The sequence below is a fragment of the Xenopus laevis genome, chromosome 1S, assembly GCF_017654675.1.
Source record: "Xenopus laevis strain J_2021 chromosome 1S, Xenopus_laevis_v10.1, whole genome shotgun sequence".
Lineage (NCBI taxonomy): Eukaryota > Metazoa > Chordata > Amphibia > Anura > Pipidae > Xenopus > Xenopus laevis.
In genome coordinates, this window is record NC_054372.1 from 142166279 (window position 1) to 142180635 (window position 14357).

Sequence of the window (14357 nt, forward strand, 5' to 3'; positions counted from 1 at the left end):
TCCCTTTTTTGTTTTATCTTTTCCATCTTTTCCACTTCTGCTTTTGATTTTCTATATCACATAGTATTTCTAATGTGGCTTGTTATTTTGGGATAATTTTCTTCCAATTCACTACTTCTAAACAAATAGAGCAATCATATTCATCTGTAAATGATGTCACAAGAAAAAAAATCTCAAAATGTAAAAAAAACTTCCACACTTAAACAGTTTCATATCAGGATCAGTGTCCAGCACCAATAGAGGTATTGTGAGAACATAGCATTTGGTATTACAGCAAACTGCGTGCTAATTTTAAATGTTCACAGTCAAATTGCTTGTGCAACAAAGAAAGTGTGAAGACCAAAGTGCCTGGGACCAGAGTCCTGCGCGGTTCCATTTTTTGGAACCCGTACCCGACCCGTACCTGCTACCTGCAACCTGGACCCGCAAACCGCATTCTTACCCGATTGGACCCGATACCCGACCCGCAAGTGCCTTATCCGCAACCCGGACCTGCGACCCGCTGACCATCAAGAATCAGGAAGTGCTGTCATTGTAAACCGGAAGTGACATTGATTCATCGGAATAAGTCGTGATCAGAAAAAAAGGAGTAAAACAGGAAGTTCTGTCATCGTAAACCGGAAGTGACATCATCGGAAGTAGACGTGGCCAGAAAAAAGGAGTAAATATCGATATTGAGAAGACCCGCAGCCCGACATGCAAACCAGCAGAACCGCCAACCCGCGTCTATACCCGCACCCAGAATTTCTATCCGCAACCCGCAGGTTTTTGCGAGTAACTTGCGGGTACCCGACCCACTGCAGGACTCTACCCGGGACACACTGCACAGTCTTTTAATTCTGGAAAGTGTTTGAGTAGGCTGATTTCCATCCTAGGTAAAATTCCTGGAGAAATTCAATACAAATATGCTCTTCTCCAACATGTTAAAAATCTGTTTGTATTTCCCATTCAACGTAGCTGGATATTTGAGGGTTCACATTCCAAATGCTGTATGTAAGATTCAGATGCTGAATTGTAAATCAGTGAGTCAGATTGGGGCCCTGTGGTCCTGCCAGGGTCTGTATTACAGAGTAGCAATCCTAGGTAAGAAACATGAGCCAGCTCATGTTAAGGAATTAACAGATAAAGAGCTTTCTTGGCAGTTGAAAAAATCCTTACTGATTAGGTGAGGATACCCCTCCATGACACGAACTTTCAATGGATCAAACTTCCAGTACTGTCGTCCTTTTACAAAATACGCATAACCTGCAGTGGACAAAAATTGTGATTACATTTAAGGTTTCAATGCACTTTGGGTCTTATTTATCAGAATTTGAATTTGTGTAATTTTAGAGGTTTTTTTCCCTACTTCGAATAAACTCACAGTTAAAAACTCCCACAAATATTATCATTTTTTTATTAATAAATCTGAATATAAAAAATTGAATAAATAAAATTGTTTGAAAAACCCATATGTCTACAAGCTCAAATTAACCTTGAAAAACTCGAACTGAATAGTTTCCAATTTGCCTAGGACAAATCCCATTGACTTCTTCATGACCTTGCAAGCTTTTAGATGCTGAAGTTTCACTTTTTTAGGTTGTTTTAGCACTTTAAAACCCCAAATTCAATTGTTGCTAAATCAGTCCATTAGTTTATATCATCAAGGACACTGCTTGTAATTTCAGTCACTGCAATATTAGCCAAAAGATGGCGCTAACAAGCCAAAATGGGTATTTGTGCTAAAGCTTTTTCGTGTGCTGAAAAGTTTCAACTAGCTCTAATGCACTATATACACAAAGAAACCATGCTGCTTGTTTCTCCTACCTTGTTCATCCTGAAAGGCAGCATCAATGCCTTTTGGTACCCCTCTCCAGTCTCCAATGCTACGTGAATGCCAGCTTTCTACTCTTCTAGTTTCTGTGTTAAATCGCCAGTACTCTCCACCCCTAAACAGGTAGGTTTTCTTATTCTTCTCTGTACCCCACACAAAAGCAGCCTGAATCTGTGGTACTGATATGCCGATGTCAGTAATTGGAAAGGGCCCCGAGGCCTGCAGCTTCCCGTCAAAAACCCAAAACTGTGAGCCTGGGGAAAAAAACATGATCACAATATCAGTTTACTACTCTGAATACAGTGTATTTGGAATGACATTTATGACTTAGGGGAGACATTGCTCTCAAACTACTGAACTTACAGTATTTTTATTTTAAACCAGCTAAAACCTGGTAAATTCAGGAGGTAAGGGAAATAAGTATTTAAAAATTGTGGGTCGTTTTACTTAGCTTTTTTGAAGATATCACCTCTTTTTACAACAGTGGTTTACACACATCTACACATTTGCATAAAAACATCACAAACTTTAAAAAAAAAAAAAGATTTTAAATGTCATACTGTGGCTGTAAAGTGGCAGTTTGGTGTATCTGAATGCTGTTATTTTATATACTATACAAACAACTAACTATCAATTGTTATTTTGCAGTTGTTTTATTCAGTTTGTTTTTTGGCAATGTTTTCAGATTTTATGTACAGGTATAGGATCCATTATCTGACAACCTGTTATCCAGAAAGCTCTGAGTTATGGGAAGGCCATCTCCCATAGACTCCTTATAATCAAATAATTCAAACTTTTAAAAATGATTTCCTATTTCTCTGTAGGAACGAAACAGATCCTTGTACTTCAGCCTAACTAAGATATAATTAATCCTTATTGAAAGCAAAACAATCCCGTTGGGTTTAATGTTTAAATTATATTTTAGAAGACTTAAATGGAGATAAGATCACTTATCCAGAAAACCTCAGGTCCCGAGCATTCTGGATAACAGGTCCCCTACCTGTAGTACCACGCCAAAAATGAGTATGCCTTATGCCCTTTACTTCAATGTAATTCACACAAGTGTACATCTTTTCATTTAAATACACCTTGGGTGAAGTGACAGGCAGAGCCCAGTATTCCAGCAGTAAAAATATCACGTGTGATATTAGCCTAACTGATCCGAATCAGTCCTGAAGTCAATTCTTGGTGACAATTCCTGCGTCAATTTCTGCTGCTATTTGGCGAGTTACCTATAAATTCCCACAAAAAAACAGCACAAAATGTCAGGGATTGTTTTTACAGAGAGGCAGGTTTACATTGTTCAATCAAGTGGTGAGAATTATTTTTACTAGCTAACAGACGGTATATCAGGTTTCTCTAAGGGTTAAAAGTCCTATATAAAACAAGTTCATATAGCAGCTGAATAAAGAAACTTAATGTGGATACCGGGGTGCACAAGAAGTGATCCATTCAGAATACAAATGAATCAGACAGCTGTCTGGACATTATATATTGCTTGATGTACTTTAACTTCATTAAAAGCAAAGATGGGAGTTCTGTGACTTACTGAATATTTATATATATACACACACAGAACAAGAATGTGAAAAAAATCCTAGTGGCCTGCCCTAGCTTGTAATATCTCTGGGGAGGGGAGACATTTAAGCTGGCCATAGATGCAAAGATCCGATCGTACGAATCGTGGATTCGTACGATTTTCGGACCATGTGTGGAGAGTCCCGACATTTTTCGTCCGTCGGAGATCGGTCGTTTGGTCGATCGGACAGGTTAGAAAATTTCTGTCGCCGATAATATCTCTGCATGTATTGCCGATCGTATGATTTTCAGTGGGAGACTGTCACTAGTGTTGTCAGACATAAGTATCGTACGATTGCTGTCAGGGGCAGAGCATTGGGTGATCTGTTCTTATTTGATCGGAATGGTAAAGACTTTGATCTGAATGGTTAGTGGAGGGTCGGGAGATGGGAAAGTCCGATCGTACGTTGATTCGTACGATCGGATCTTTGCGTCTATGGCCAGCTTTACGCAACAAGCATCACTGGGCAGTCCTGTCTGGGTCCGTTTTTATAGGGAGCCTGGAATCCTGAGTCAGTGACTCTTTCCTCTATATCTGGCCAATTTACACCTAATTTTGAAAAAAAAACAGATGAAACAGCTCAGGTTCCTTCTTCAAAAGAGACAAGATTTTATTTCTTTTTACCATAGAAGAACCAGATGTTTCCCACAGAATCTTCAAACGCTGCATCAACTGTGTCAGGGATCCCTCGCCAGTGGCGTGATGCCAGGGCTGGGTAGCCATTCTGCAGTTTCCCACCACGAAGGCGCCACACATAACCAGACTTGAAGAAGAATAACTCTCCACGAATTGTAGACACTGCATCGAAATTAGTGTTACATGCATCAGGCTAGGTATAAAATAAAGATGAGTGAGATTAGACTAAAACCACAAACAGGGGTTGTAATATATTTCACATTTATGAGGGAAAATGGAAAATAAAATCTATATACGTGTATATATACATACAGTGTATAAACAGTATATACACACACACACCTTTTTTCAAAGCTGGGATGTTACTATATTTGATGTTTTAAACATGCAGAGAGTGGTAACCTTTTCAGTACCCTTAACTTTTTGATGTTTTAGCCACAGGGGGATTTAAAAAAACTCTACAAAGAATTCAAATGCAAAAGGTGGATTAGCACCCTCTGGGCTCAACAGGCACTTTGTGAACTGCACTCATTTTCATCCTTAATTTGCCTCTTTGTACTGATCTGCTGTCATTGTAGATTAGTGCACGGATTTCACCACCTCTGCCTGAAGCTTGGTGGGTGGTATGCTCTAATTAAGTCAGGGGTATACACAGGGCCGCCATCAGGGGGGGACAGGGGGGACAAGCGTACCGGGCCCGGGCATGAAGGGGGGCCCGGCAGCGCTGCATTTTTTTGAAGATCCGGGCCCCCCTTACGAGCGCCCGAGCCGTACGTCTTGCCTCTTCAGTGCCGAATGCGGAAGTGCCGAAAAGCCGAAGCCGATGCGACGAAAAGACCCGAAGTCACGGAAAAAGCCGAAGTCCCGAAGTCACGAAGCGCCGAAAAGACCCGAAGTCACGAAAACAGCCGAAGCCGAAGTCCTGAAGCGGTGAAAAGACCCGAAGTCACGAAAGGAGGCGAAGTTGAAGTACTGAAGCCATGAGTTCAATTCTACTGAACACCAGTTTGTGTTTTTTTTTTTTTTAATCCCCTGGCCACCAATGTATTATTTTAATATTCTATAGGCCCCTGCCACCAATCTTTTTTTTAAAACTTTTGTTTTTGGGGCCCCAATTTTTTTTTTAACTCGTAAGGGGCCCCTTGCCACCATTGTTTTTTTTTGGGGTTTTTTTTTAAAAAAAAAAATTAATTTTCTTTTTGGTGGCCCCAAATTTTTTTAACTTGTAAGGGGGCCCCTGCCACCAGTTTTTTTTTTTTTGTTGGGGCCCCAAGTTTTTTTTAACAGGGGGCCCCTGCCACCAATGTTTTTAAAAAAAAAAATTTTAATTTTTTTTTTTAGGGGCCCCAATTTTTTTTATAAGGGGGCCCTGACCATCAATAGCTTTTTACAACTTGTGTGGGGGGGGGGGTTACTTTTTTAGCGCTGATGTCTGTGTGGTCTTTTAACTGCGATGTGGGCGGGATATGGGGCGGAGCTTGGTCGTCAGTGTGGGCGGGGCCCAGGGGGCCCCAAAAATTTTGTTGTACGGGGCCCCGTGATTTCTAATGGCGGCCCTGGGTATACACAGTGAGCAAGAAGGCAAATAGTTTCCAATGTGAAAAACCCTGCCAATTTCATTAATATTGCAGTCACAACCTGCCAATTTCATTAATACTGCAGTCATACATCCTTTACCCAAAGGGAAGGCAGCTGGTAGGATGCTGTAGACTGGCAAGGACCAGGTAGGCCTGTAGTATTCTGATGGGTCAGTCTGATCCTGGAAGGTCATGTGCTCTGATTTGTATGGGTTTAAATTAAGATACAGATACATCACAAGTGGCCCCCACCAGACTGGATTAGAAATTACAAAGAGGTTTTGTTATTTATTTATCTATGATAAAGATAAAGAATCTATTATAGAAGAACCCATTACCCAGACAGTTAAGAGATAAGGGAAGGCCATTTTCCATAGAGTCCTTTTTAAGCAAACCTTATTTTTTGAATGATTTCCCATTACTGCAAAACCTTTTTGGCAACACAATCCTATTGTTTGCTAAATGTTTAACATTACCACCTAACTTAAAAATCAAAATCACGCTTAAAGTAAACGAAATTTACCAATTTGAACACTACAAGACAGAGACGAGTAATCCGCAATGCCTGGAAAACTTGACACAGAAATGGTTCTACTGGCTCCAGTTCACCGAATCGCAGGAATACCGGACCCTTACTTCCTGAAACGGCCACTATTGGTCCATTGCTTACAAGAGACCCCTGATATTCAATTGATATTCAATTGATCTTCAATTGCTACCTCATTGATATAAGATCACGACACTCAGTTAATACATGATGCTTATCACCGTACCCTCTCTGTGCGTACCCCTCCACACACCGTCTTGCTACTATATACAGGACTGTAGATGTGCCCAACATAGTTTGGTTTTTTTTTTTGTTTTTGTTTTTCTTGTTCAATGGTTTCTTACACACAAAGTACGACTATGTGATATGTAACCTGCTGGTATCTTGTTATACTCTTTATTTTGCGATACTGTATGCTCAAACAATGCATCTTCTACTTGAATTCTTTATTGCAGGAATCTCATGCCATTGTACTTTTTGTATTTTGCAAAACACGTAAATAAAGAATTTATAAAAAAAAAAAAAAAAAAAAATCAAAATCAAATCATATCCAGCACAAGTTCATACACAAAGTCAGTTCATCTACTTTCGAAAAAAGTAGCAGGACTTAAGCCATGAGCACACAGAGCGGATCATTCTCTTTCATCAATCTGTGTTTTGTACACAGAATGAGGAAAGTGGATCTACTGTCATACACTCCTTCCTAGAGCTCCACTGACAGGCACAACATCAGCCGGTGTGGAGCTGAACTGAGCAGATATCGACACAAAAATGGGAATTTAACTTTTCCACAACAATATCTGCTCCATGTAGCTCCACAAAGGCCCTGTCTCTCAATGGAGCTACAGGAAGGAGCTCTTACCTACAAAAATGCAGACGAAGGAAAGATATGATTTGCTTTGTACGCCCCTGGTGTTAGGAAAACAATATATGCACATAGTTTTAGCACATGTTCTCCAGGACACCCATCTTAATCTGCACTAGAAAGTGAGATAAGAAAAAGAGGAACATTTAACTCTTTGCACTTATCAATACAATATCATGTCAATCCATCATAAAAGCAGTTCATGTTAATACAGTCATTATTTATAGCATGTTTTATGTAAATAAATACTATAGGATCAGGGCTATGGCCTGTAAATCATGGTCATTATATGTGTGATCTACCAGGCGATGTTCTTACCTCTGCAGCAGGAATCTCATTACTCTCATTTTCCACCTGGTTGACCTTCACCCTAGTGGTTGGGGAAGGGGTCGGAGGACGTGGAGCCCCATACAAAAACTGTATGCCATGCTTGTCATCTGCACTAAGGCTTAGTGGGTAACGGAATGTGTAGAATGGTGACATGAGCGATTTGGAGACAGAAGAATGCTGCAGGCCAAGCATATGACCAAACTCATGAGCAGCTACTTGAAGTAGGTCTCTACCTGCAACATCAGCAGTGCAACTGAGACATGGTTGTAAAAAAAGAATAAAGCATAATGAAAGATGCCATCATCCAAACACAAGAGCAAATCCATACAGCAGCTAATCATGTGTTGAAGGTATGAGCAAGTTCTTATCACACAGCTACTAGTATCTCACAAATAACACTTACCTATATTGTTTCCAATGGTCCAAGCTTCATCGTAATCAAAATGTACATCCCCCTCCCGATGGGTTTTTGGGAAGAAAGCATGTGCCAAGATACCCCCTGGACCATCAAATGGAAGGTTATCTCCATGCCAGTACCTGCAAAGTTTGGTCATTAATAAGTAATCTAATTCATCACATTATGACGTTACTATATGTTTACTATAATATATATCATATTAAAATATATATATATGTACTATATTATATTTACAATATACACTTTTACTATATATTTTTCATGATAATGGTATTTGCTCATCAAATGAAAACTTTTTAAAGTAGACACTTCTTTTACCACTATGCATAGTATTACATGGTAAATCTAGCATACTATCATAATTTTCATCCATTAATAAAATAAATAAATGTTTAATACTTTAACACAACTCACCGTGTGAAGTCAATTATGATATCAGAGCGTCCTTCATGCACCTCAGTGAAAGTCAAAGGGGTGACCTCACTCCATACCTTTAGGGCTTCTGCAATAGTGCGCCTCACTTTCACTTTACTTAGCTGCCATGGGAAACGGATGATTCTAAAACATCAGGATAACGTTGTGTAAGGACTTGGAAAAGAGCTGCTAAAAAGGCTCATGTTTTTAGAGACTTTGCCTCTTACTTGTACGTCAGGTTTGTCTTGTCCCAGCGTCCTCCTGACAGAACAAAACGTTTCTGACGATTATGACCACTGGATGAATCTATTGGGGCAGGGATATCTGGTACTCCACAACGTGGGGGGTTCCATGAACCGGGAGCATTGAGCAGCCCCTTTGTATGAGGATAATGTAAAAATGATAGGGGTTGCAACCTGCCATGATCTTTCTGGGAGCTTTCCTGTGAATAAAACAGATTTGTTATTTCTCAGAATGTTATATGAATACACAGGCTATAAAATTTTGCCCATAGTGGTGCTTACATTGCCCACTTCCAGGGGTGTTTCTGGGGTTTTCGCCGTCTGAGACGACCTTTCAAATGATGCCCCCACTCCACCTCACACCCGGCTCTTACCTTTCCTAGCACTAAAGTGTGGGGGCGGCATTGCTAGTGCAGAGAGCCCAATTGCACTCTCTGCACTCTCTTAAAAATCAAAATGTTCTATCTTTAAGTTACCAGGAACTTATTTTTGCTGCCCCCTGCAACCTGCGGAGGGCTGCTGCCTGAGGCAAGTTTCTCAACTAGCCTCATGGCATCAGACCCCCTTCCCACAGCACAACTCACAAAGAGGGGTGGTAGCTGATTATGTTGTTGTATGAAGTCTGAAGGTATGTGTCTATAGTCCAAGTCCCTAGTACTAGTCACGTGCCTCTTCTGCCTACCCCTAATTTCAGCCTGGCCACAGGCCTTACTTATAATAAAGTGAATTGTGAGACCCTGCCTTGATGAAGTCTAAAACCTAATCTCCTCTTTCTCCTAATGTGTTTCTCACCCACAGAGCAATAAATTGGGTGATGCCAGGTGGCCATACACTGCCAGATAAGCTTATTTGGCAAGGTTGCCAAATGAGTAGATCTGGGTACAATCAGATCATACAGATAATACACAAGGATTGCAGCAATGCGCTGATGCACTACTTGTCCATTGTGATATTCAAACCTGTCTGATTGATATCTGGAAGATTTTTGGCCAGATATCAAGTGGGCAGGCCTGTCAGGAGCCCCCATAAATTGCCAGTCTCCAAATACACCTTACCTTTATCTATACACGTAGTACCTAGGGTTGCCACCTTTTTGGGAAAAAAATACCGGCCTTCCTATATATTTATCTTTTTTAAACAACGTAGAGATAACTGGGTATTGAGGTCTGATCGAGCTCTCAATCTCAGTAAAACACCCCCGCTCCAGATGTAGGAAGGTTATCCAATTAAATCAAAGGAACTGAGCGAATTTATCTTTTTTGCTTATTAATTACATTGGGATCAACCATCATTTTTACCAGCCAGGTCAGTAAAATACTACCCTAGTAGTACCTGACTCTTTGCATCTCATCTTTTTAGGCAACCCTTTTTCATGTTTCTTTTTAGTCAATTTCCATGTCTCTCTTTTAAAGTATTCTTCCTGTTCTATATTCCACCTGTTTATATTATTATTATTATTATGTAAGTAATTAGTTGAAGTTCGTAAACCTGACTGTTTTGTCAACTTGACTGTCCCATCTCAGCCTGTCAGTTAGGGTAAGGCCAGAGGAGGAGATTCGGGGAGATTTTGTCGCCTGGCGACTTATCGCCACGTCTTTTGCACGACTAACTCCCCGAACTGCCTCAGCGTTTTTTTCCCCATAGGCTACAGCGCAAAATCGGCTGCACTAATGCACACGCGACGATGCGTTTTCAATAGTCGCCCAAAGTTGCCTCACGCCAGGCGACAATATCTCCCCGAATCTCCTCGTCTGGCCGCTAACAGATTCTGCTACACAAATATGGCAGCCCCCTCATACGGGAACATGGGGCTTCAGACAGGTAATGTAAAAGCATTGTGCAAATACTTTATGGCAAAGTTATAAGTAGCTTTCAAAGGCAATATTATAATAGATTTTAAAAAAATGTAATTTCTGGTGTCAGTATCTCTTTAAAGGGGTTGTTCACCTCACCAAACACTTTTTCCAGTGTAGTTGGTTTCATATTGTTCACCAAAAATAAAGACTTTTTCCAATTACTTTCTATTTTCAATTTGTGACTGTTTTTCTAATATTGAAGTGTCAAGTTTAATTTTTCACCTTCTAAAGCAGCTCTGGGATGGAGGTTTGGGGTTGCCGAATGTTTAACTGTTCTAAATTGATACATTTAGTTTATACATTTGTTACCTTCATTACTGCTGAGTAGAATCCCTGAGTTTCATTAAAGGCAGCTGTTAGAATTGATACAATAGTTGCTAATTTCAATAGTTGCTATATCAACTAGAGACAGGAACACCAAACTTTAAACTTACGTTTTGGGAGAACGATAAAAGATGGAAAGCAATTGAAAAAAGTCTTTGTTCATGGTAAACAATCTGAAAACAACTGAACTGAAAAAAAGTGTTTGGAAGGTGAAAAACCCCTTTAAATGGTGGAACAGAGGACTGGGCCAGGTCAGTACCAGGTCAGCATGTTGGGGTAATCAGCTATGGACGCGCTGTGAAGGTGACCCCGGGCGTCAGTAGCCGGTTACCCCAACAATCTTGTTATGAGTCTCACTGCCTGCTAGTGTCTCTCTGTACAAGCTCCCGGTTCCGAGGAACGTACGGACGCGCTGTGAAGGTGACCCCGGGCGTCAGTAGCCGGTTACCCCAACACAGCACTGTGTATATAGCCCAAGAAATCCAACCTGGGTCTAGGACTGCTTCTTTAGAAAGCACTAGACTTACTGTTTCTATCTGTTTTCTCTGTTGACAAGTGCCTACTTTTGTTTTTCAAGCTGTTAATAGACAACTCTAAACTACCTTCTAAGGCAACATGCAGGCTATAAATGATATTTAAATGTGAGGCTTGCATCTATATATTTGTGTTGGTGAAAACATCTCACTAGGTACACTGCACCCAACACCAATACAGAAAATGCTGCCCAGTGGCTATCATATATTCATAAAAAAAACCCTCTGCCACGGGGATATAGAATAATGCACAACAATTAAAAGCAAACAGCTGCATTATTCACATGGGGCACAGATCAGGGTGCCCTAACTTACAGATATAGGAAAGCACTGGTGTAGTACTGAGGACAATAAATATATTTTTATTCCAAATCGACCCTTAACTGACCTTGAACTTGGGCTCTGGGTCGATTTGGAATAAAAATATATTTATTGTCCTCAGTACTATATATATATATATATATATATATATATATATATATATATATATATATATATATATATATATCTACCAACGGGGAAAATGTCATTCTCCTTAGCTTAACTGACCTTCAGGCTGAATGCCCCCCAACCTCATTAAAAAAAAAGAAAAGCACACTGCCCAGGCTTTGAGGGACATAAAACATACAGTTATGTGCAGTGCACATGATGTAGTACTTACCTGACTTGTGTGCTGGAGGTCCCTGTGTGATAGAGGGGCTGAGTGAGTCCCAAGCACACACAGTGCAGGTAGAAGGGTGAGGAGATGCATCCTTACAAGCTGCAGGCTGAGTGTGAGTTATTGTTGACTCCTTTACACAAGTATTTTCCCTGTTAGTGTGTGTAAGTGTCTTTGTCTATAGCTCCGGCTCATTCCCTGCTTGCTGCTGAGTGTGTGAGTGTGTGAGAGTGAGCGGAGGAGCTGTCCGGTGCTTGTTAGTGTGTGTGAGATTCCAGCTGTGGATTTATACTCCTCTCTGCCTTTTGTTCTCTCTCTCCCTCGCTTCACTTTTATGGCCTGAAGTGACACACACATCTCAGCAGCAGGAGCAGCAGCATCACGTGCTGGTAGTTTGGGAAGGAGAAAGAGGTTGACTGAGGAGAGGGGTACAATTGGGAGGGGGGGAAGAGCATGGTCTCCTTCCTTTACAAAAAGAACAGTGGCAGTAAAAAGTACAAAACTCTATCATCTGGAATGGTATCTTTGTTGGTGGTGTGTACCGTCCAGGTGTTACTACCTCAAAAGCATTCACACATATATGCAAGCAGCAGTGCCCAGCAGACTGGTGAAAAGCTTACTTTTTAAATTAATGCGGCTTGCTTTTTAGCAGACCTCTGATTTAAACATTAACCAGGTACACCCATAAATATACAGCAAGCTTGAAGGGTTCATTAACTGAAGACCAGTGGCATAACTACAGAGGAAGCAAACCCTGAAGCTGCAATGTGGCACAGAAAGTATAGGGGCTCCACCAGGCCCTAATTCATATACAGTTTCAATAAATATTGGTAAAAGAGGTCAAATTCTAGACATTTTGGTGGCCTGAAAAACAATTTGCTGTGGGCCCAGTCATTTCTAGTTATGCCACTGCTGAAGCCGTACATTCCTTTGGAAGAATAAGAAAGAAGATAAAAAACATCTTTGGGATCCATCAAAACAAATTCACCCTTAATGAGTTCAGACCCACAGCAAACACCAGGTGTCCTGTTCACCTGACACCTGCCTGTGTGACTGCAATTCTGTGTTAGACCCTGTTTGCAATTGCAAGTTCCTGTGTGTTGTTACTTGTGCAATTGCTGTTAGTCTGTGGGCTTTTGTAAAGCAGTAGGTCCATGTGTACATAGCCTGATCCTGCTGCCATGTCTGTGTCCTGCACTTTTGTCTGTATGGAAAAGTATATACAGAAAAACATGTACATAATTCATACCCTGACATGTAACCAGTTACCCATAACTGTGTACACATATTAGAAGAGATGAGTGGGGATGGGAGATGAGAAGTCATGGAAGCTGTTTGGAAACTGCACCCCTATCCTGTCCGGAAACTCTATATTTGTTTTAAATATATATATAAAAGGGGTAGATTCTGTAAAATGATTGTCAAGTATAATATAGCGATCTCTGCAAACAGTTTGTTTTTAGGTTTTGATACTGGTAATCCTTTTTGTGGATTTTTAAGTGTTTTTATATATAAATTCTATTTTGATGTTTAATATTTAATATTTATATATAGCACGTTATACACTGTATTTCACATTCTGTGTTTTATATGTATTTGCTTCTACAGAATGTATCTATTGGAAGAACCAGTCACACTAATGAATTTTCTAATTATCCCTCACACCTGAAAGGGGGCGTCACTGGGAGGTGGGAGTGAGCTGGGTGAGTCTTTAAATAGTTTTCACTTTGTTGTAATCTTTATCTTGATAAAGGCTCCACTCGAGAGCCGAAACGTTGATGGAATAAACAGTTTTACATTTCTTGAAGAAAATCCTGGTGTGCTTCAGCTTTTTTGTCGTGGATATTTTACTTCTGGATTGCACCCAGGTCCCTAACTCCTGAAGCAGCGCCGATCCGCGCCTTTATGCCGCCTGAGGCGGCCTTTCGTTGCCGCCCCGACCCCTCCTCCCGGCGCTCACATTTTCTGCGCAGGAGGGGGTCGGGGCGCTGCACGACGCTAGTGCAGAGAGCGCAATTGCGCTCTCTGCACTAGAAGAGCCGAATTTCCGGGTTGAAAACCGGAAATTCGGCTCTTAGTTACCAGGAGCGGCATTTTTGCCGCCCCTGGTAACCAGGGGGGCGCTGCCGCCTGAGGCGAGTGTCTCAACTCGCCTCATTGGTGGAGCGCCCCTGTCCTGAAGTGTGTGCTAAAGCCTTCTACACTGTATATATATATATATATATATATTGTATATATACTGTATATATAATAATAATAATAATATCTTGGATATTGAATTATTTAGGCATAAGAATGGCCTGGGATACAAGCTATATCGTAAGCCCACCGACCGAAATACACTGTTATATGCAACAAGTTACCATCCCCCTAGTTCTAAAAAAGCAGTTCCATTTTCACAGTTCTTAAGAACTATGAGAAACAATTCAGATTGTAATATAGGAGAGGAACAGGTATTGGACACCTTCCATCGCTTTAAACAGAGGGGATATAGTCAGAACATGCTAACCGTGTCCCTCGATAAGGCTCGTGAACATCTAACACAAAAACAGACACCACAACAAG

The 14357-nt window shown here is 40.8% G+C and overlaps 1 protein-coding gene across 1 annotated transcript; it reads right to left on the reverse strand.

Annotated features, from left to right (window-relative positions):
• Positions 1-575: 575 nt before the first annotated feature.
• Positions 576-12768, reverse strand: mmp11.S (matrix metallopeptidase 11 S homeolog). Its single transcript, XM_018244104.2, has 8 exons — positions 11796-12768; positions 8407-8621; positions 8180-8323; positions 7751-7884; positions 7336-7580; positions 4017-4221; positions 1807-2067; positions 576-1245 (listed from the first exon to the last, which is right to left on the reverse strand). The coding sequence occupies exons 1-8, from the start codon at positions 11883-11885 to the stop codon at positions 1103-1105; spliced, it is 1437 nt and encodes a 478-aa protein (XP_018099593.1). The 5' UTR covers positions 11886-12768; the 3' UTR covers positions 576-1102.
• Between the last annotated feature and the right edge of the window lie 1589 nt (positions 12769-14357).

Bases quoted from the DNA above. Each gene is read 5' to 3' on its own strand.
- mmp11.S (XM_018244104.2), bottom strand. From the start codon at position 11,885: ATGCATCTCCTCACCCTTCTACCTGCACTGTGTGTGCTTGGGACTCAC. The intron at 8,622-11,795 runs GTAAGTACTACA...TTTTATTCACAG, and splicing joins ACCTCCAGCACACAAGTCAG to GAAAGCTCCCAGAAAGATCA. The intron at 1,246-1,806 runs GTAGGAGAAACA...TGTCCACTGCAG, and splicing joins TGCCTTTCAGGATGAACAAG to GTTATGCGTATTTTGTAAAA.